At 38.3% G+C, this 23,413-nt stretch overlaps 2 protein-coding genes across 3 annotated transcripts in view; one reads left to right on the forward strand and one right to left on the reverse strand.

Moving 5' to 3' along the window:
* psmd14 (proteasome 26S subunit, non-ATPase 14) overlaps positions 1 to 12,603 on the reverse strand; it is a 56,868-nt gene extending 44,265 nt beyond the window's left edge. The window contains exon 1 of the mRNA XM_062034970.1: positions 12,485 to 12,603. The gene's annotated coding sequence lies outside the window, so the exon portion shown is untranslated. The remainder of the gene's footprint in view (positions 1 to 12,484) is intronic.
* rbms1a (RNA binding motif, single stranded interacting protein 1a) overlaps positions 12,232 to 23,413 on the forward strand; it is a 67,802-nt gene continuing 56,620 nt past the window's right edge. Inside the window, exons 1-2 of one of the 2 annotated variants that reach the window (XM_062034938.1) lie at positions 12,232 to 12,683; positions 18,620 to 18,762. In XM_062034938.1, coding sequence (XP_061890922.1) covers positions 12,633 to 12,683; positions 18,620 to 18,762 — 194 coding nt within the window. In that variant the 5' untranslated portion in view covers positions 12,232 to 12,632. The remainder of the gene's footprint in view (positions 12,684 to 18,619; positions 18,763 to 23,413) is intronic. The other variant, XM_062034949.1, reaches the window with a different exon arrangement.

A 23,413-nucleotide genomic window follows, 5' to 3' on the forward strand; every position in this document is an offset into this window, starting at 1 on the left:
ACCCAAGTATCTTAGCATATACCCATGTAGCTTAGCATATACCCAAGTAGCTTAGCATATACCCATGTAGCTTAGCATATACCCAAGTAGCTTAGCATATACCCATGTAGCTTAGCATATACCCAAGTAGCTTAGCATATACCCAAGTAGCTTATCATATACCCAAGTAGCTTAGCATATACCATGTAGCTTAGCATATACCCAAGTAGCTTAGCATATACCCATGTAGCTTAGCATATACCATGTAGCTTAGCATATACCCAAGTAGCTTAGCATATACCCAAGTAGCTTAGCATATACCCATGTAGCTTATCATATACCCAAGTAGCTTAGCATATACCCAAGTACCTTATCATATACCCAAGTAGCTTAGCATATACCATGTAGCTTAGCATATACCCAAGTAGCTTAGCATATACCCATGTAGCTTAGCATATACCCAAGTATCTTAGCATATACCCATGTAGCTTAGCATATACCCAAGTAGCTTAGCATATACCCAAGTACCTTATCATATACCCAAGTAGCTTAGCATATACCATGTAGCTTAGCATATACCCAAGTAGCTTAGCATATACCCATGTAGCTTAGCATATACCCAAGTATCTTAGCATATACCCATGTAGCTTAGCATATACCCAAGTAGCTTAGCATATACCCATGTAGCTTAGCATATACCCATGTAGCTTAGCATATACCCAAGTAGCTTAGCATATACCCATGTAGCTTAGCATATACCCAAGTAGCTTACCATATACCCAAGTAGCTTAGCATATACCATGTAGCTTAGCATATACCCAAGTAGCTTAGCATATACCCGTGTAGCTTAGCATATACCCAAGTAGCTTAGCATATACCCGTGTAGCTTAGCATATATATTGCTGCAGCTATCCATTATTGTAGCAATGGAGTAATCTATCGATTGTCCGATCAATCAAGTAATCGGATAAGACACACTTTAGGGCCTCGATGCGAATTTTAAGGGGTAAAAAAATGGAAATAAAATGTTTTCTGTTTGCAGTAACCTTTTTTTTCTTTTTTTTTACTAACAGTGCATTAGGGTTGCAACGTTAAATCAATGAAATTGATCAGTGCAAAGCTTTAATTCATATTCTGTTGCTTCCATTAATTATTTTAATGAGTGTAACTAATAAAAACTGATCAAATCCAGACCGCATGGAGAGGCGATGTTGCCATTTTCAATGCCAACAAAGTCAATGACTAACGTAAGTAAAATAAGGCTCCACTTTTCCAAACATACACTAGCCTGATGCTAATATACATTGGCTTTGCTGTTGACATGCTACTGATTAGCATTAGCGATTTTACATGGCGATTTCAACAAAAATGTCTTTGATTATTCCTGCACACAATTTTTATTAGACTTGGACAAACTTTATTGATCCACAAGGGAAATTGTTAAGTTAAAGTTAAAGTAGCAATGATTGTCACACACACACACACTAGGTGTGGAGAAATTATTCTCTGCATTTGACCCATCACCTTTGATCACCCCCTGGGAGGTGAGGGGAGCAGTGAGCAGCAGCGGCGGCAGCGCCCGGGAATAATTTTTTTGTGATTTAACCCCCAATTCCAACCTTTGATGCTGAGTGCCAAGCAGGGAGGTAATGGCTCCCATTTTTATAGTCTTTGGTATGACTCGGCCGGGGTTTGAACTCACAACCTACCCATCCCAGGGCGGACACTCGAACCACTAGGCCACTGAGTAGGTTCCACACAGTAGCTCAGTTACAAAGGATGGAAAGGATAATGCAGGTGTAAAGTAGACTAAATATGTACCATAGTAGCAATATAAAATATAACATATATGTAATATTTACATATTATATATATTATACAATTATTTTACACAACATTTTTACACACTGAATTACAAAACACATTTTTTTCAGTGAAATTGTCAATATCATAATATGTAAAAAAAAATTAAAAATCAGTTGACATATTTCAAACAGAAAAAAAAGATATTTGCTAATAATGAGGCAGATGAAGCTCTTCTACCTGATGATTGTCATGCATGCACGGTGGTAGTTTTGCTGGGGGTAATGTGACCTCCAGCCCGGGCCAGCGCTTGCTTCTATTTCATGACATCCTGCTTCTCTGACATGTTGTGTGTGTGGGATGATGGGGGAAGGGTAGGAAGAGGAAGTGTGTGTGTGTGCGCGCGTGTGTGTGTGTGTTCTTGTATTTCTACCCTTCTTGAGACATCAACAAGGAAAAGTAGCTTCCATATGAGGACCGGTGAACAAGTTAGGACCAAAATCATGGTCTCAATACGGAAATCCATTGCATCTAATAGAGAGCCAAATACTAGAATCCGTGAACATTGCTCCAAAGTCAAGATTTTTTTGTTCATTTAATGTGCATACAAAAGTAAACATTGACAGGTGCAAAGGCAGCAATATATGATAAAACAAGACAGCAGCTAAAGAAGGACTTCCATATTCATCCCCGAAAAATCCTGCCAGGTGAACGGCTGATTTTACGACTTCCGGTGCTGAAGTAAGACAACCCGCGTCCCATATGTGAGCATAGGATGAACAAACACACTACGCTACTAAGACTATAGTGGCCATTAACAGTTAGCTTCTACAGCTGGGTTGCCCAAAATGTGGCACAAAAAGGAGGAATTGACTGTGTCGGGTTTTAAAAGTGCTCCCCTCTGGTCAACATATGAAATAACAAGTGTGTGTAAAAATGTGAAGTGCTCCCCCTCTGGCCAACATATGTAATAACAAGTGTGTGTAAGAAATTGAAATGCGCCCCCTTTGACCAAAATGTATTCAAAACAAAAAAACAAAATATGCATATAGAGACATACTGTAATAACTTGAAGTAAATAATGAAGATTAAAAACTAGAGATGTCCGATAATATCGGTCTGCCGATATTATCGGCCGATAAATGCGTTAAAATGTAATATTGGAAATTATCGGTATCGTTTTTTTTATTATCAGTATCGGGTTTTTTAAAAAAAAATTTAAAATTTTATTAAATCCACATAAAAAACACAAGATACACTTACAATTAGATAGATAGATAGATAGATAGATAGATAGATAGATAGATAGATAGATAGATAGATAGATAGATAGATAGATAGATAGATAGATAGATAGATAGATAGATAGATAGATAGATAGATAGTACTTTATTGATTCCTTCAGGAGAGTTCCCTCGGGAAAATTTAAATTCCAGCAGCAGTGTACAAAATTGTAAAAAGTAAATAATGGGGGTATAAATGGAGACAAAATAGAAAAATATTACAATAGAATAAAAATAAAAAGCAACGATGAGAATAAAAATTAGTGCACCATCCCAAAAAACCTCCCTCCCCCATTTACACTCATTCACACAAAAGGGTTGTTTCTTTCTGTTATTAATATTCTGCTTCCTACATTATATATCAATATATATCAATACAGTCTGCAAGGGATACAGTCCGTAAGCACACATGATTGTGCGTGCTGCTGCTCCACTAATAGTACTAACCTTTAACACTTCATTTTACTCATTTTCATTAATTACTAGTTTCTGTGTAACTGTTTTTATATTGTTTCACTTTCTTTTTTAATCAAGAAAATGTTTTTAATTTAGTTATCTTATTTTATTTGATTCATTTTTTTAAAAAGTACCTTATCTTCACCATACCTGGTTGTCCAAATTAGGCATAATAATGTGTTAATTCCACGACTGTATATATCGGTTTATATCGGTATCGGTTGATATCGGTAACGGTAATTAAAGAGTTGGACAATATCGGCATATCGGATATCGGCAAAAAGCCATTATCGGACATCCCTATTAAAAACCAATTACAAACAACAAATTTAAAAATAACGAAAAACAGTCTTTCACAATGTGTCGACTTTTTTCTTATAAGATTGGGAAAAATTTCTCATATTCTTTCTGTTGCTGTAATATTGCAATATTTTCTCGTACAATTATTACTTTTTCATGCAAAATGGTGACATTTGTCGTATAAAACTCTTAGACTTTTATCACAATATTGCCAATGCTTTGTTGTTCTTGTAAAATAGTGACATTTTTTGAGTAAAAGTATGACTTTTGTCATAATTTTGCCAAGCAAAATTCCAATTATTATTATAATATGGCCATATAAAGTTGTGACTTTTGTCGAGTAAAATTTCGACTCTTTTCATAAAATTTCCACAATGTTAAGCTTTTTCTTGTAAAATTGTGATTGTTATTGAGTAAAATTCCAACTTTTATCATATTATTGCACAAATGTTCAGTTTTTCTTGCCACATTTTGACTTGCGTTGAGTAAAATGACCACTTGTATTATAATACTGCCAAAATTCTAGGTTTTTCTTGTGAAATTGTGACCTTTTTCTTGTGAAATTCCAACTCATTTTTCACAACAAAGCTTTGTTATATTTGCATAGTATGTATATATTATTAATGTTGCAAATATAAATCTTTATATATCTAGAAAGGCTGGTCCGAAAGAAGTGGGCATTTTTCTGAGGTCTCAAGAAGGTATCAAATACAAGAATGTGTGTGTGTGTGTGTTCTTGTATTTCTACCATTCTTGAGACATGAAGAAGGAAAAGTATCTTCCATATGAGGAGGTGTGAACAAGTGATGACATAAATCAATAACATTGCATCTAATAGACAATGTCTCATTTGTGGTGACATCTATCAAAATGAGGGTGGTCCCAAAAAAGAGGGATTTTTCAAATTGACTGTGTGTCACTTTTAAAAGTGCTCCCCCTCTGGTCAACATATGAAATAACAAATGTGTAAACATTCAAAGTGCTCCACCTCTGGCCAACATACGTAATAACAAGTGTGTGTGAGAAATTGAAATGCGCCCCCTTTGGCCAAAATGAATTAACAAAAATAAACATGTATATAGAGACATACTGTAACAACTTGAAGTCAATAATGAAGATTAAAAACCAATTAAAAGCAAAAAATTCAAAAAACTAAAAATGTACTAAAAGCTTACCTTTTTTATATTTGCATAGTATGTATATATTATTAATGTTGTATATACAAATCTTTATATATCTAGAAAGACCGGGCTTTCTGCTCCACCGCTCCCAGTCTGTGGAACGCTCTCCCTGACCACCTGAGGGCACCACAGACTGTGGATGCTTTTAAAAAAGGCTTAAAAACCCTTCTTTTTAAAAAAGCCTCTTTTTTTAGATTTATGCGTACTAGTTCTAGCTATTAGGCTGTTCTAGTTTTTATTTTGTTATTTTTTTATTATCTTTTTATTTTTATGTTTGTTTAATACACTGCAGCACTTTGAGGTTGCTTACTATCTCCACCTCTGTGCCGTTGATGAAGAGTGGAGCGTGGCTGGACTGGTGCTTCCTGAAGTCAACGATGATCTCCTTGGTCTTGTTGACATTCAGGACCAGGTTGTTGGTTCTGCACCAGTCAACCAGATGTTTCACCTCCTCCCTGTAGTCCATGTCGTTGTTGTCACGGATGAGGCCCACTACTGTCGTGTACTTCACAATGTGGTTAGTAGTGGACCTGGCGCAGCAGTCATGGGTCATCAACGTGAACAGCAGCGGACTCAGGACGCAGCCCTGGGGGGAGCCGGTGCTCAGGGAGATGGCACTGGAGGTGTTGTTGCCCACTCTCACAGATTGGGGTCTGTCTGTGAGGAAGTCAAGCAGCCAGTTGCAAAGGGGGTACTGAATCCAAGGGGGGCCAGTTTGCTCACCAAGTGCTGCGGGATGATGGTGTTGAATGCTGAGCTGAAGTCCAGGAACAACATCCGCACGTGTGTGTCCTTTCCTTCCAGATGTTCTAAGCTCAGGTGGAGTGCAGAGGAGATGGCGTCCTCTGTGGAGCGGTTAGGGCGATAAGCAAACTGGTATGGGTCGAATGTGGGGGGAAGTCTGGAGACAATATATTCCTTTACCAGCCTCTCCAAGCACTTCATTATGATGGGGGTGAGTGCAACGGGGCGATAATCATTGAGGGAGGAGATTGTGGGTTTTTTTGGCACTGGAATGATTGTGGCCGTCTTAAAACATGATGGTACCACAGCCTGGGTCAGCGAGATGTTGAAGATGTCTGTGAGAACCCCAGCCAGCTGGTCTGCACATCCCTTAAGCACCTTGCCCGGAATGTCATCAGGTCCTGGTGCTTTCCGGGGGTTCACTCTCCTCAGGGTTTTCTGGACATGTTATGTTATGTTATGTTATTTTCATTTATTATGCGCCCCCCAACCAACTGTTACATCAGCCCGGGGCGCAGCCCTAGTGGAGAAACAAAAAAACAGAAACAGAGACTGAGACACACAAAGGAATCTAAACTAAACATTTAAGACTCACAATGAAAACATAAATTAAAAGTCATCTGGGGTAAAAAGGTGAGTTTTAAGCCGTGCTCTAAAAGAGTCCAGATTGGTGGCGGACTTAATACTCAGGGGGAGCTTATTCCACAACCTAGATGCCATCACTGAGAAAGCACGGTCTCCCCTTGTCACTAGGTTTGACCGTGGGACCTTCAGGGTCATCTGGTTGTCTGATCTAAGGCAACGACCCAGCCTGGACCCATCCGCTATATCCAGGTTGAGCGGCTGCTCATCAGGGCGAGAGATGGATTTTCTCGCCGGAGTGGTGTTAAGTGCCTCCAACCTTGCAAAGTAGTTGTTAAGGTAATCTAGGAAGCTGATACTGTTGTCACAGGGACAGGGGGCAGCTTTATAGTCCGTGATGACCTGTATGCCCTGCCACATTTGTCTAGTGTTTGTAGGGTTCTCGAAGAAGTCCTGCACTTTCTGACTGTGAGCACGCTTTGCAACCTTAATGGCACGGTTCAGGTTAGATCTGGCTGATTTTAATGCCACCATGTCGCCAGACTTGAAAGCCTTGTTCCGAGCCTTCAGCATTGCACGTACCTCACTGTTCATCCAGGGTTTCTCCTTGGCCCGTGTGGGGATGTTCTTGACCACACTGACATCCTCCATGCACTTCTGAATGTATGCGGACACAGACTCTGCATACTCCTCCACACATGTGTGGTGATTTTCGGTGGCGGCTGCTTTGAACAAGTCCCAGTCTGTGGTTTCGAAGCAGTCTTGTACTGCTGACATTGCTCAATCTGGCCAGGTCCTCACCTGCTTCACTGTAGCTTGCTTCCTGATCAGCAGGGGCTTGTGTGCAGGAATTAGCATCACAGATAGATGGTCTGAGGAGCTGAGGTGGGGGCGTGGTGCAGCTTTATATGCATGTTTAATATTACTGTACACAAAGTCCAATCTGCTTCCCCCCCTGGTTGCAAAATTCACATATTGATGGAAATGAGGGAAAACTGTTTTCATGTTAGCTTGATTAAAATCCCCTGCCACGATGAAAACTCCCTCTGGATGTGTAGTTTGCAGTTCATTGATGGAGCAGTACAAAGCATTCAAAGCTTTTTTGGTGTTAGCACTGGGGGGAATGTACACTACTGTGAAGATCGTAGCACTGAATTCCCTGGGTAAATAAAATAGCCTGCATTTTATAGTTAATAGTTCAACATCAGGAGAGCAGTGACGTGATATTATCTTCCCATTATTGCACCAGTTATTATTGACGTATATGCAAACACCACCGCCTCGGGATTTACCAGTGAGAGATTTGCTCCTGTCCGCCCGAAACATAGTTAGCCCCTCGATGCTAACTGCCTCGCCCGGAACGGATGGTTTCAACCACGTTTCTGTTAGAAAATGGCGCAACAGTCTCTCATCTCGCGTCTTGCATTTAAATATCAATATAGATCATACAGTCTGCAAGGGATACAGTCCGTAAGCACACATGATTGTGCGTGCTGCTGGTCCACTAATACTACTAGTTAGAGTGTCCGCCCTGAGATCGGTAGGTTGTGAGTTCAAACCCCGGCCGAGTCATACCAAAGACTATAAAAATGGGACCCATTACCTTCCTGCTTGGCACTCAGCATCAAGGGTTGGAATTGGAGGTTAAATCACCAAAAATGATTCCCGGGCGCGGCACCGCTGCTGCCCACTGCTCCCCTCACCTCCCAGGGGGTGATCAAGGGGATGGGTCAAATGCAGAGGACAAATTTCACCACACCTAGTGTGTGTGTGACAATCATTGGTACTTTAACTTTAACATTTAACAGTTAATTTTACTCATTTTCATTAATTACTAGTTTCTATGTAACTGTTTTTATATTGTTTTACTTTCTTTTTTATTCAAGAAAATGTTTTTAATTTATTTATCTTATTTTATTTTATTAATTTTTTTAAAAAGGACCTTATCTTCACCATACCTGGTTGTCCAAATTAGGCATAATAATGTGTTAATTCCACGACTGTATACATCAGTATCGGTTGATATGGGTATCGGTAATTAAGAGTTGGACAATCTCGAAATATCGGATATCAGCAAAAAAGCCATAATCGGACATCCCTAATTATTATTATTTAGGGCTGTGAATCCTTGGGTGTCCCACGATTCAATTTAATATCGATTCTTGGGGTCACGATTCGATTCAAAATCGATTTTTTCCGATTCAACGCGATTCTCGATTCAAAAAATGATATTTTCCAGATTCAAAAGGATTCTCTATTCATTCAATACATAGATTTCAGCAGGATCTACCCCAGTCTGCTGACTTGCAAGCAGAGTAGTAGATTTTTGTAAAAAGCTTTTATAATTGTAAAGGACAATGTTTTATCAACTGATTGCAATAATGTACATTTGTTTGAACTATTAAATGAAGCAAAAATATGACTTATTTTATCTTTGTGAAACTATTGGACACAGTGTGTTGTCAAGCTTATGAGATGCGATGCAAGTGTAAGCCACTGTGACACTATTGTTCTTTTTTATTTTAATGTCTAATGATAATGTCAATGAGGGATTTTTAATCACTGCTATGTTGAAATTGTAACTAATATTGATACTGTTGTTGATAATATTCATTTTTGTTTCACTACTTTTGGTTTGTTCTGTGTGGTGTTTGTGTCTCCTCTCAATTGCTCTGTTTATCAATCAATCAATGTTTATTTATATAGCCCTAAATCACAAGTGTCTCAAAGGGCTGTACAAGCCACAACGACATCCTCGGTACAGAGCCCCCATGCAGTTCTGAGTGTTGCTGGGTCAGGTTTGCTTTTGGAATTGGATTGCATTGTTATGGTATTGCTGTGTATTGTTTTGTTGGATTGATTACCGTATATTACCAAGTAGTAGCCTGGGCGTTTATTTCACAAAATGGATTTTGGAGACAGGCGTTTAAAAGAAGCAGGCGGTTATTTGCACAAGGCTTTTATTTATTTTTGCAGCAGCCTGCACCAGGCCATTATTTGGTTACAACGGTTACTGTCCAGTATTTTTTTTACGTAGAAAAAACTTTAAATGTAAAAGCAATTGTAAACATACAAACAAAAAAACAAGAGATCAACATGAGGTAGGCTATCAAAAGACAAGAGATCAACAAGGCCTCAACATGGCAGTAGTGCAACAATTGTCAAATAGAATACCAATACTAAAAAGAAATACACTTTTTAAATAAAGCAGCCTACCGGGAAAGATAAAATTATGGTACCAAGTACTCAAGTATAAAACCCACCATCAAAACAGAACAATAATACTGTCACTTAAATAAAATAAAGGCTACAGTACTCCAAGTTTTAAATAAAGCAGCATACAGGAAAAATACAATTATGGTACCAAGTACTCTATAAAACCATCAAAACAATAATACTGCAGCAAACGCAACCCCAGTAGCATTTCAATCTAAATTATGCAAATAACAGCCCATGGGCGTCTTAATGAAATTAAACAATGGATGTCCGCTAACTTTTTGCAACTCAACGCTAAGAAAACGGAAATGCTGATTATCGGTCCTGCTCAACACCGACATCTATTTACTAATACCACCTTAACATTTGACAACCAAACAATTAAACAAGGCGACTCGGTAAAGAATCTGGGTATTATCTTCCACCCAACTCTCTCGTTTGAGTCACACATTAAGAGTGTTACTAAAACGGCCTTCTTTCATCTCCGTAATATCGCTAAAATTCGTTCCATTTTGTCCACAAGCGATGCTGAGATCATTATCCATGCGTTCGTTACGTCTCGTCTCGATTACTGAAACGTTTTATTTTCGGGCCTCCCTATGTCTAGCATTAAAAGATTACAGTTGGTACAAAATGCGGCTGCTAGACTTTTGACAAAAACAAGAAAGTTTGATCATATTACGCCTATACTGGCTCACCTGCACTGGCTTCCTGTGCACCTAAGATGCGACTTTAAGGTTTTACTACTTACGTATAAAATACTACACGGTTTAGCTCCTGCCTATCTTGCCGATTGTATTGTACCATATGTCCCGGCAAGAAATCTGCGTTCAAAGAACTCCGGCTTATTAGTGATTCCCAGAGCCCAAAAAAAGTCTGCGGGCTATAGAGCGTTTTCTATTGGGGCTCCAATACTATGGAATGCCCTCCCGGTAAAAGTTAGAGATGCTACCTCAGTAGAAGCATTTAAGTCCCATCTTAAAACTCATTTGTATACTCTAGCCTTTAAATAGACTCCCTTTTTAGACCAGTTGATCTGCCGTTTCTTTTCTTTTCTTTTCTACTCTGCTCCCAACCCGGGGTGGACCGCTAGCCTGTGCATCGGATGGGGACATCTCTACGCTGCTGACCCGTCTCCGCTCGGGATGGTTCCTGCTGGCCCCACCATGGACTGGACTTTCGCTGATGTGTTGGACTTTCACAATATTATGTCAGACCCACTCCACATCCATTGCTTTCGGTCTCCCCTAGAGGGGGCGGGCGGGTTACCCACATATGCGGTCCTCTCCAAGGTTTCTCATAGTCCAGGGGTCGGCAACCCAAAATGTTGAAAGAGCCATATTGGACCAAAAATACAAAAACAAATCTGTCTGGAGCCGCAAAAAATTAAAAGCCATATTACATACAGATAGTGTGTCATGAGATATAAATTGAATTAAGATGACTTAAAGGAAACCAAATGACCTCAAATATAGCTACAAATGAGGCATAATGATGCAATATGTACATATAGCTAGCCTAAATAGCATGTTAGCATCGATTAGCTAGCATTAATGCAGTGACCAAATATGTCTGAATAGCACTCCACACAAGTCAATAACATCAACAAAACTCACCTTTGTGCCTTCACGCACAATGTCAACAGTTTGGTGGACAAAATGAGACAGAAAAAGAAGTGGCATAAAACACGTCCTAGAAAGTCGGAGAAAGTTACACATGTAAACAAACGGCGGTGAGTTCAAGGACCGCCAAAATTAGTAGGACAAAACGGCGCTCGCCAAATACTCGAATCAGTGAAGCATGTTTAATATAAACAGTGTGATTTATAACAATTAGGGAGGTTTGTGTCATGTTTGTCATCCTACAGAAACCATATTAGAACAAAAAATATATTTTTTCCCCTCATCTTTTTCAATTTTTCATACATTTTTGAAAAAGCTCCAGAGAGCCACTAGGGCGGCGCTAAAGAGCCGCATGCGGCTCTAGAGCCGCGGGTTGCCGACCCCTGTCATAGTCATTCACGTCCCACTGGGGTGAGTTTTCCTTGCCCGTATGTGGGCTCTGTACCGAGGATGTCCTTGTGGCTTGTACAGCCCTTTGAGACACTTGTGATTCAGGGCTATATAAATAAACATTGATTGATCGATTGATTGATTTGGACATAGGCGGTTATTAGGAAGAGGCGGTTAATTCACAAAACGGGGTCAGACTATTAGGGCGGCTATTAGGACATGGGCGGTTATTTGCCCAAGGGTGTTTATTTGGTAATATACAGTAATTAAAAAAAAAAGGAAAAAAAATAAATAAAATAAAATCGATTTTTTTCAAAATGAGAATCGATTCTGAATCGCGATTTGAATTCGAATCGATTTTTTCCCCACACCCCTATTATTATTATTATTAAAGGGTGGTCCTAAAGAGGTAGGCATTTTTCGGAGGTCTCAAGAAGGTAACAAATACAAGAATGTGTGTTTGTGTGTGTGGTTGGCGGAGGTGGGGGTGAAGAATGCTTGGTATGTGCGGACGACACCAACACGAAAGGCGGCAAATGTTTCCAGCCGGTGGAAATGAACCCGGAAACCTTTCTTCTATCCGCGTTTTGATCCACTCCTCGACGCCAAAAGACGACGTGGCACACGCGACGTGGAATAAAGGTGAGAAGTGAGCTTTTGGTGGCGAGATCCTGCGGTGGTTAGGAGGCCCAACACCCCCCCGGAGCGGCGAATGGTTGAGTCCGTAGTAGGCAGGACTGTGAGCGGTCTGCAGCAGGACGTCGGAGATCAATGAACCGGACCCGAGGCTCGCTGGTTCGGCGTAAAGTGAGCGGATAGACGAGTCCCTCCCCCGGATAAATGTGTCACTACCTTCAGGGCGGCCAGGCTTCGTCTAACAATGCCGACATTTTAAACAGACGCCTGTTGTTTTTTTTAGCCGACTCACCGCTTCCGACTTCTTCTTCTTCTTCGTGGGTGATATTGGTGACTTCTTCTTCTTCTTCTTCTTCTTCTTCTTCTTCGCGGGTGATCGTGGTGCTGCAACCTCCAACATTACCGTAGTGGTGCCAACAAGCCTCCAACATTACCGCAGGATGATCTTCGCCAACACGGGCAACCCGCTGAAAAGTGGCAGCCGCAAGCAGGTAGGCCGCCTTTCTACTTTTCTACTACTGCCACTTTCCTGGCGCACGGATGACATTGGGAAGCCCTTCCTGACGTCGCCTTTTGTCGAATGACACCCGCGGCCGCCCAGAGGAGGAAGGACGGGGAAGAATATATTTATTTGCATTATCGCCGCCGTGCTGGTGGAGGGAATGAAGTGCGGGACAATATGGAAAGAAGAGCGAGGATGAATAAGAGTCATAAAAAGCAAGATGGAGAGATCACATCTGATCCTGTGAGGAGGAGGAGGAGGAGGAGGAGGAGGATGGAGATGAGAGCAGCTGCTCAGCCTTTAATTGTTGTGTGCATAGAACCTGAATATATATTATTACAACCTCAACATACTTTATTATAACCTCAATATACATTATTATTACCTGAACATACATTGTGGTTATTATTACCTGAACATACATGATGGTTATTATAACCTGAACATACATTATTATATCCTGAACATATATTATGGTTATTATAACCTTAAATACATTATTATAACCTGAACGTACATTATGATTATTATAACCTGAACATATATTATGGTTATTATAACTTTAACATATATTGTGGTTATTATAACCTTAAATACATTATGGTTATTATAACCTGAACATACATTATTATAACCTGAATGTACATTATGGTTATTACAACCTGAACACACATTAAGGTCATCATAACCTGAACATACGTTATGGTTATTATAACTTAAACATACATTATGGTTATTATAACCTGAACATACATTATGGTTATTATAACTTAAACATACATTATGGTTATTATAACCTGAACATACATTATGGTTATTACAACCTGAACACACATTATGGTTATTATAACCTGAACATACGTTATGGTTATCATAACCTAAACGTACATTATGGTTATTATAACCTGAACATACAGTTCATTATGGTTATTATAACTTAAACATACATTATGGTTATTATAACCTGAACACACATTATGGTTATAATAACCTGAACATGCATTGTGGTTATTATAACCTGAACATACATTATGGTTATCATAACCTAAACATACATTATGGTTATTATAACCTGAACATACAGTACATTATGGTTATTATAACTTAAACATACATTATGGTTATAATAACCTGAACATGCATTGTGGTTATTATAACCTGAACATACATTATGGTTATTATAACCTGAACATACAGGTTATTATAACCTGAACATACAGTATATTATGGTTATTATAACTTAAACATACATTATGGTTATTATAACCTGAACACACATTATGGTTATTATAACCTGAACATGCATTATGGTTATTATAACCTGAACATACATTATGGTTATTATAACCTGAACATACATTATGGTTGTTATAACACGAACATACATTATGGTTATTATAACTTAAACATACATTATGGTTACTATAACCTGAACATGCATTATGGGTATTGTAGTCCTCTTTAATTGTGACCATGTACATAACCTAAACATACATTATGGTTATTATAACTTAAACATACATTATGGTTATTATAACCTAAACATGCATTATGGGTATTGTAGTCCTCTTTAATAGTTGTGTGCATATACATGAACCACAACTTGCATTATGGGTATTGTAGTCCTCTTTAATAGTTGTGTGCATATACATGAACCACAACTTGCATGATGGTTATTGTAGTTCTCTTTAAAGGGGTCATATTATAATGTTTTTCTCCATTTAAAACACTTCCTTGTGGTATATATAACATGTTTTGGTGATACTTTGCTCAAAATGTTGCATTGATTAAGTTTTACAGACCATCTTCAAGCCGCTTTCTGACCGTATCTTTTTGTGGGCGGGTCTTGTTTACGTGCTTCCACTTATAGCGTCTTCTCGCCGTCGGCCATGTTGTAGTGTTTAGCGCTTCCATCGCGAGTCTACTGAGAGATATAAGTTAGAACTGTACGCTACTTTGGTTATTGTAGTCCTCTTTAATTGTGATCATGTATATCACTTAAACATGTATTATGGTTTTTGTAGTCCTCCTTAATTGTGATCATGTATATAACTTAAACATGTACTATGGTTATTGTAGTCCTCTTAATTGTGATCATGTATATCACTTAAACATGTACTATGGTTATTGTAGTCCTCTTAATTGTGATCATGTATATAACTTAAACATGTACTATGGTTATTGTAGTCCTCTTAATTGTGATCATGTATATAACTTAAACATGTACTATGGTTATTGTAGTCCTCTTTATTGTGATCATGTATATAACTTAAACATGTGCTATGGTTATTGTAGTCCTCTTTAATTGTGATCATGTATATAACTTAAACATATATTCTGGTTATTGTAGTCCTATTTAATTGTGATCATGTATATAACTTAAACATGTACTATGGTTATTGTAGTCCTCTTTATTGTGATCATGTATATAATTTAAACATGTATTATGGTTATTGTAGTCCTCTTTGATTGTGATCATGTATATAACCTCAACATGTATTATGGTTATTGTAGTACTATTTAATTGTGATCATGTATATAACTTAAACATGTACTATGGTTATTGTAGTCCTCTTTAATTGTGATCATGTATATAACTTAAACATGTACTATGGTTATTGTAGTCCTATTTAATTGTGATCATGTATATAACTTAAACATATATTCTGGTTATTGTAGTCCTATTTAATTGTGATCATGTATGTAATTTAAACATGTATTATGGTTATTGTAGTCCTATTTAAGTGTGATCATGGCCGTATCCTACAGTTTGACCTTTTCAGGTGAACAGGAAGTGAGGGTCCTCTTTACAGCCACACCTTCTGATTGGTATGGAAGATTGACGATGTAGAATGCAGAAGCAGAGTTTTTATGGCGACGTGTGATTGAAATATGAGCTTCACATGGATTGAATTATTCCAGCACGTTCGGGTTCCATCCATATTAATCAATGAAGTGATTGGGATGTGATTCCTGCAGGGAAACAAAGAGGGATTTTTTTTTCTCTCTCCATGCCTGCGTCTTGTTGGAGCCAGGGGCGGAGTTAAGACTGAAGAAGATCCGGGTCTTATCCCAAAGGATTGATGGATTCTTTAGCACTTGGAAAAAAGTGCCACTTTTTAGAAGAAGAAAAAAAATACGGCTTCTCACCTTCCAAATTCTGACTACTTGAAGGGGGATTGCACATTTTTGGAATTTTGTCTATCATTCAGGATTCTTATGTAGGCCAATAACACATACTCTATGTTTTTTTTAATGCATTGTAAGTTGTAAATAAAGGTTAGCAAAAGTCAGCTAACAATGGAACCAACAGGAGTACTCTAATCCGTTCATAAAGCGCTCTAAAAACATTTGTAAGCCTCCATCAAGATTTTATATACACCCTGCAAGTATATATGTAATGTATTAACATTCATAATACATGTAATATTGATATATTTTGATCATTTTAAGCGTATTAAATTCACAGACGCATCACAAGGTTCAATTTTCACTTCAACAACAACAAGACTACTTTCTTTCTTTCTTTCTTTTAGTTTATTTGGAACATGAACACATTTACATCATAATACATCACACAATTTCATATCATTTCATTTACATCATGCCCGAAAAGGAGTAGGAAGAAGCAAAGCTTATTTAATCCTACCCCTTTCCCACTTCAAAGCATTTACAATTATATAAAATCATTTACTGACCTTTTTATATAATAAAATAACATCTATGAATTAGTATATACAACAGTTTGTAATATGTAATTAATTAATTCAGTCATTATTAACATACTGAGATGAAGAATATTTTCAATAAGGTTGGAAGTTTTTCTCATAATTCTTCTTCTTTGTACTTTGTAAGCACTATTAATTTAAACAACCTCTTAAACTGGATCATGTCAGTACAATTTTTAACTTCTTTACTTAATCCATTCCATCATTTAATTCCACATACTGTTATGCTAAAAGTTTTAAGTGTTGTACGTGCATATAAATGTTTTAAATTATTTACAAGACTACTAATCATGGCAGATTTGATGAGAGACAGCAAAGACTACTTTGGTACAAATAATGATCCAGAAACTTCTATTTTTGATCCTGAATATAAGGAGGATGATCTACCAGTTTTAGAAAAAAACAGATCCAGTTTTAGTGAAACACTAAGCATCATGTGGCAGTATTGCTAAGTGCTAAACAAGAAATATAAACTATCAATATAGTAAAACAATCTCTTACTGTACAATGTTTGCTCTCAATGGGATAAAGACTGATGGGATGTTTATATATTCCCCTTTACATGAAGAATTATTCCTAATCCTCGCAAAGAGATGAAAAAGATGGTCTGTAAAGCTTCAGCTTGGTTCCCACAGTGTTGGATTGAAGAACTCCTTCATTGCGCACTCCATCCAGCTGTATAATCACTGGCCATACAGCAATAGATGATATCAGTCTATTACCTGACATGTTAGCTACATCGCTTTGTTTACAATGTATATTTTCTCTATTTTATGCTGCAGCTGTTACATATACTGTAATATTGTACATGGTAATTGTTATATATTGTATATATGATACAAACATACTATAATATATCAGTATATATCATATACTGTACATATATTAAGTAGATATTACATATATGTTATATTTTATATTGCTACTACGGTACATTTTTAGTCTATTTTATACCTGCATTGTCCTTTCCATCCTTACACTTTCCATCCTTTGTAACTGAGCTACTGTGTGGAACAATTTCCCTTGTGGATCATTAAAGTGTGTCTAAGTAAAACATAATCTATGCAAAGAACCACCATTCCATGTGAAGTAGACCACAAGGAAGTCTTTAAATGTAGATTAAAAAAATCATAATATGACCCCTTTAATGCGCCTTTTGTATGAACAAATATCTGAATAGACCTGCTCATCGGCAGTGCGCCTTATAATCCGGTGCGACATATGGCGGTACGATTCACAAACCTGAATCATCACAGCGGGTGTTGTTGTTTATCTGTCGTGTTACTTTTAGTTGGGAAAAAACTTCCTGATATTCATGTTTATGGTCTGTTCTGTAATGCGCACATAGGATGCACAGTATGCATTGAAACTTTACGCGGCCCCTCTGTTGGACTCTGGTACTGCATGTTCTTCTTCCAAAAGTAAAATTGGGATTTATGTCTTTCCCTGGTAGCCACCCCCTAGCGCCGCTCCGAAAGCTGCTTTTTTGTGGTCTCGAGAAGAAGCCTTTGAAGCTCCCCAAAAATTAGTGTATTAGTAATTGCATACCAACAAAAAAAGGGCCTCTGCTTGAAGACCCAACAGATGTTTGTGCCACAGCGAAGCGTTCTGTGAAAAATAATCCTCCATGAACATCCGACCGTCACATGACTTGGTAGGAAAATCTTGGTGTTTGGGGTTGGCATGACTGCGGTGGTATCCATGGCTTTGGGTCTCTGCGTGGATTGTCCTTTGGTTACGGACAGATGGCGCGACGGTGCCAGGCTTTGTGTTGGAACAGATCTGGAGAGGGTTTGGGCTGGCTGGGAGCTATTTTCATGGATGAGTAAGGGGAAGGAAATGCTTCGCGGGTCAGTGCTGGCGTGGTGCGGCTCGCAAGAAGGAAAACGGAGCAAGATATGATCATGAAGTCATTATTCTAGGCACCCAAATGCCAAACCTCATTGGTATTTAAGAGCTTGATGTTGTCTCGATTGCTTAACAAAGTATTGAGAAGTTGTCTAATTGGAACCTGCTGAAGGACATCAACGTGGAGAGCAGGCTGGTACACGGCAGCAGATCGTAGACCTGTGCTTTGTCATGTTTTTAATCCCTCCAGACGAGAATTCCTTGTGATAACAGTTGACCGGTGCTTTAAATGTGATTATGTGGCTCCCTTCTACACTCTGGAAGCTAACAGTGGCCCTCCTGTGTGCAGTCCTACCCCATGACTCCGTCCAGTCCCAGCAGCAGCAGCAACAGCAGCAGCACAGGCCTGGAGCAGCTCAGCAAGACCAACCTGTACATCCGGGGTCTGCCTCCTGCCACCACAGACCTGGACCTGGTCAAACTCTGTCACCAGTGAGTACAATCATGTGTCTTTCAGGGTCTACGTCTGCATGGGCAACGGTCTACGCTAGATTTCTCACAGGTTTATAAAGCTCGGACTCTGACCACCGTCGTTTTAACCCTGGATCATCTCATCAATTTAGCAGTTTTTACTGTTTACCTTCCTAACGTCATGAGTTTATACTTAAAAAATATGTCCGATTCATCAACATTTTCGCTTCCATAAACGGAATTAACTGTAAAACTCTCGACAGTTCATATTAAAGGCCTACTGAAATGAAATTTTTTTATTTAAACGGGAATAGCAGATCCATTCTATGTGTCATACTTGATCATTTCGCGATATTGTCATATTTTTGCTGAAAGGATTTAGTAGAGCGAATCGACGATAAAGTTCGCAACTTTTGCTCGCTGATAAAAAAAAGCCTTGCCTGTACCGGAAGTAGCGTGACGTCACAGGGGGTAATATTCCTGACAATTCCCCGTTGTTTACAATGGAGCGAGAGAGATTCGGACCGAGAAAGTGACGATTACCCCATTAATTTGAGCGAGGATGAAAGATTCGTAGATGAGGAACGTTACAGTGAAGGACTTGAGAGGCAGTGATGGACGTATCTTTTTTCGCTCTGACCGTAACTTAGGTACAAGCTGGCTCATTGGATTCCACACTCTCTCCTTTTTCTATTGTAGATCACAGATTTGTATTTTAAACCACCTGGGATACTATATCCTCTTGAAAATGAGAGTCGAGAACGCCAAATGGACATTCACAGTGACTGAACATGTAAATACACCATTAATAATATTCAGCTTTTCGAAGCTAAAAAAAATAGAAGCTAACCTAGCTACGTAGCCAACGTGATAGCATAGCAGTCTCAAATGCAGATAGAAACTAAATAAAAAAAAACCCTGACTGGATGGATAGACAGAAGATCAAAAATACTATTAAACCATGAACATGTAAATACGCGATTAATAATATTCAGCTTGGCGAAGCTAAAAAAACAGAAGCTAACTTAGATGCGGCGGCGGGCTTACTCACTGTAGTGCGTCTGCTATCCTGCTCAAAACACAACACAACCTCCTGGTGTTGGTGTTGCTGTAGTCCGCCGCTCCACCGATCGCACCTACAACTTTCTTATTTGCAGTCTCCATTGTCCATTAAACAAATTGCAAAAGATTCACCCACACAGATGTCCAGAATACTGTGGAATTTTGTCGAAGAAAACAGAGGTATTTGAATTGGGTCCAAACACTTCCCTTGCCCTCGTGACGTCACGCGCATACGTCATCATACCGCGACGTTTTCAAGCGGAAGTTTCCTGGGAAGTTTAAAATGTCACTTTATAAGTTAACCCGGCCGTATTGGCATGTGTTGCAATGTTAAGATTTCATCATTAATATATAAACTATCAGACCGCGTGGTCGGTAGTAGTGGCTTTCAGTAGGCCTTTAAGCTTGCTCGCTAGCTTAAATGCTAATATGAATATAAGGCACATTACCATATTTCCCCATGAAGAAACACCATAACCCAATTTAAACTGGCACAAACACAACTAACTAAGATATTCAGTTGTGTACATTGAACCCAGCAGCTGAGTGACAGATCTATACAACAGGAAGTGACGTCACTTAAACCAGACGCGTATGATTTGTTTTGTGTTTATCATAAAAAAAAAACACCACAAAACCTAAAATACTGTGCTAATAATGATGACATTGATCAGTCATTTTTGTGTTGTTGCAAAGTATCGTGACAAGTACATGTCATTTATTGATTGCGGTGCTTTGCCACAGCAAAATATAAGCCGGCACATGAAAACATGTTTAAGTAATCTATTTCGGGTTGTTCCGATACCAATATTTTGGTGCCGGAACCAAAATGTATTTCGATACTTTTCAAAATAAAGTTTAAAAGTTTCATTTTTGGCTTTATTTTAACAGAAAATCTTATGATACATTAAAAATGTGTTTCCTAATATATATCTGCTTATTTTATGTTTGAACATGTTCTATCTACACTTCTGTTCAAATGTAATAATCACTTATTCTTCTCTTGTTTGATACTTGACATTAGTTTTGGATGATACCACACATTTAGGTATGGATCCGATACCAAGTAGTTACAGGTACAGTCTCCAATAACACCAGAAAAACATACTAGATTTGTTGCTAGTCGTTTTTGTTCAAGGAAAAGTCACTAAAAGAGTAGTAGTACTCTCTAGGAACTTCTCAACAAAGTACATTGTACAAGAAGCAGCAACAATTACAGCAAGACGATACAATACAAAATATATGTTAATACTAATTAATAATAATTATTACTTATTACTTATTACTTATTACTTATTACTAATTAATACTAAACCTACTCAGTGGCCTAGTGGTTAGAGTGTCCGCCCTGAGATGGGTAGGTTGACGGGTAGAAAACAAAGATGCTAAATCGACATTTGACAGGTAGAAAACAAAGATGCTAAACTGACAGTTGACAGGTAGAAAACAAAGATACTAAACTGACAGTTGACAGGTAGAAAACAAAGATGCTAAACTGACTGTTGACGGGTAGAAAACAAAGATGCTAAACTGACTGTTGACGGGTAGAAAACAAAGATGCTAAATCGACAGTTGACAGGTAGAAAACAAAGATGCTCAACTGACAGTTGACGGGTAGAAAACAAAGATGCTAAACTGACAGTTGACAGGTAGAAAACAAAGATGCTAAACTGACAGTTGACAGGTAGAAAACAAAGATGCTAAACTGACAGTTGACAGGTAGAAAACAAAGATGCTAAACTGACAGTTGACAGGTAGAAAACAAAGATGCTAAACTGACAGTTGACAGGTAGAAAACAAAGATGCTAAACTGACAGTTGACGGGTACAAAACAAAGATGCTAAACTGACAGTTGACGGGTAGAAAACAAAGATGCTAAACTGACAGTTGACGGGTAGAAAACAAAGATGCTAAACTGACAGGTGACAGGTAGAAAACAAAGATGCTAAACTGACAGTTGACAGGTAGAAAACAAAGATGGTGTTCAGCGTTTTCCTGCTCAAATGATGGGACTGTTGAAAATAGGAATCGGGGGATTACTTTTCACAAGTACTACTCAGTGGCCTAGTGGTTAGAGTGTCCGCCCTGAGATGGGTAGGTTGTGAATTCAAACCCCGGCCGGGTCATACCAAAGACTATAAAAATGGGAGCCATTACCTCCCTGCTTGGCACTCAGCATCAAGTGTTGGAATTGGGGGTTAAATCACCAAAAATGATTCCCGGGCGCGGCTACGCTGCTGCCCACTGCTCCCCTCACCTCCCAGGGGGTGAACAAGGGGATGGGTCAAATGCAGAGGACACATTTCACCACACCTCGTGTGTGTGTGACAATCATTGGTACTTTTAACTTTAATTAATAATAACACAGATTTGTTTTTAAATGTTTGTTTTGACATTTTTCAGGCCATTTTAAAGAAAATATAGCATCAACGCTGATATTAAAGTATTTCTGATTCCGATTCTGATTCTGATTATGCAAATTGTACCTTGATGTCATATTGACCACGCCCCCAATTGCAATCTGGGGGAAATCTTGCAGCTAAATTGTAAAAAATGATAAAAGAGTTTTTGCAGCTACAACAGTTTCCAATGGGCCGTGAGGTGAAAGGTGACTGATGATGTCATTCAACACTGTCTTTGTGGGCGTGGCTTTATGCACTTCCTCAAACCGTTCCGATGAAATAGGAAGCACACACTTATCTAAAATGCCTTAGTAAGTTGAAAATGTCACATTCCAGGCGGAACTACACCGCCAAAACTGTAATCTCAGCAACACCGAATAGTGTTTGGTCGAATCTTACAATCTTAGACGTAGTATTTCAAGAAGATTAAAAAGCACAGTTCCACTGGATGGTAGAGAGTTCAGGGAGTCAAAGTTAGTTTTTCTGTTGATTCATTATTTTGCTTATATGAAGTAATAACATGCTGAGAATCAGTGGGGTGATTTTGGTCTTTTTTGTCCTCAGGTAGATCATTTTTTTCACATTAAGTGATATGGAATGTAACTTTATTGTCATCGCATTTAAAAAAATAAAACATATATATATATATATATATATATATATATATATATATATATATATATATATATATATATATATATATATATATATACACTACCGTTCAAAAGTTTGGGGTCACATGTAAATGTCCTTATTTTTGAAAGCAAAGCACTGTACTTTTCAATGAAGATAACTTTAAACTAGTCTTAACTTGAAAGAAATACACTCTATACATTGCTAATGTGGTAAATGACTATTCTAGCTGCAAATGTCTGCTTTTTGGTGCAATATCTACATAGGTGTATAGAGGCCCATTTCCAGCAACTATCACTCCAGTGTTCTAATGGTACAATGTGTTTGCTCATTGGCTCAGAAGGCTAATTGATGATTAGAAAACCCTTGTGCAATCATGTCAATCACACATCTGAAAACAGTTTAGCTTGTTACAGAAGCTACAAAACTGACCTTCCTTTGAGCAGATTGAGTTTCTGGAGCATCACATTTGTGGGGTCAATTAAACACTCAAAATGGCCAGAAAAAGAGAACTTTCATCTGAAACTCCACAGTCTATTCTTGTTCTTAAAAATGAAGGCTATTCCACTAAATTG

This window comes from Entelurus aequoreus, linkage group LG02 (genome assembly GCF_033978785.1).
Source record: "Entelurus aequoreus isolate RoL-2023_Sb linkage group LG02, RoL_Eaeq_v1.1, whole genome shotgun sequence".
Classification (NCBI taxonomy): domain Eukaryota; kingdom Metazoa; phylum Chordata; class Actinopteri; order Syngnathiformes; family Syngnathidae; genus Entelurus; species Entelurus aequoreus.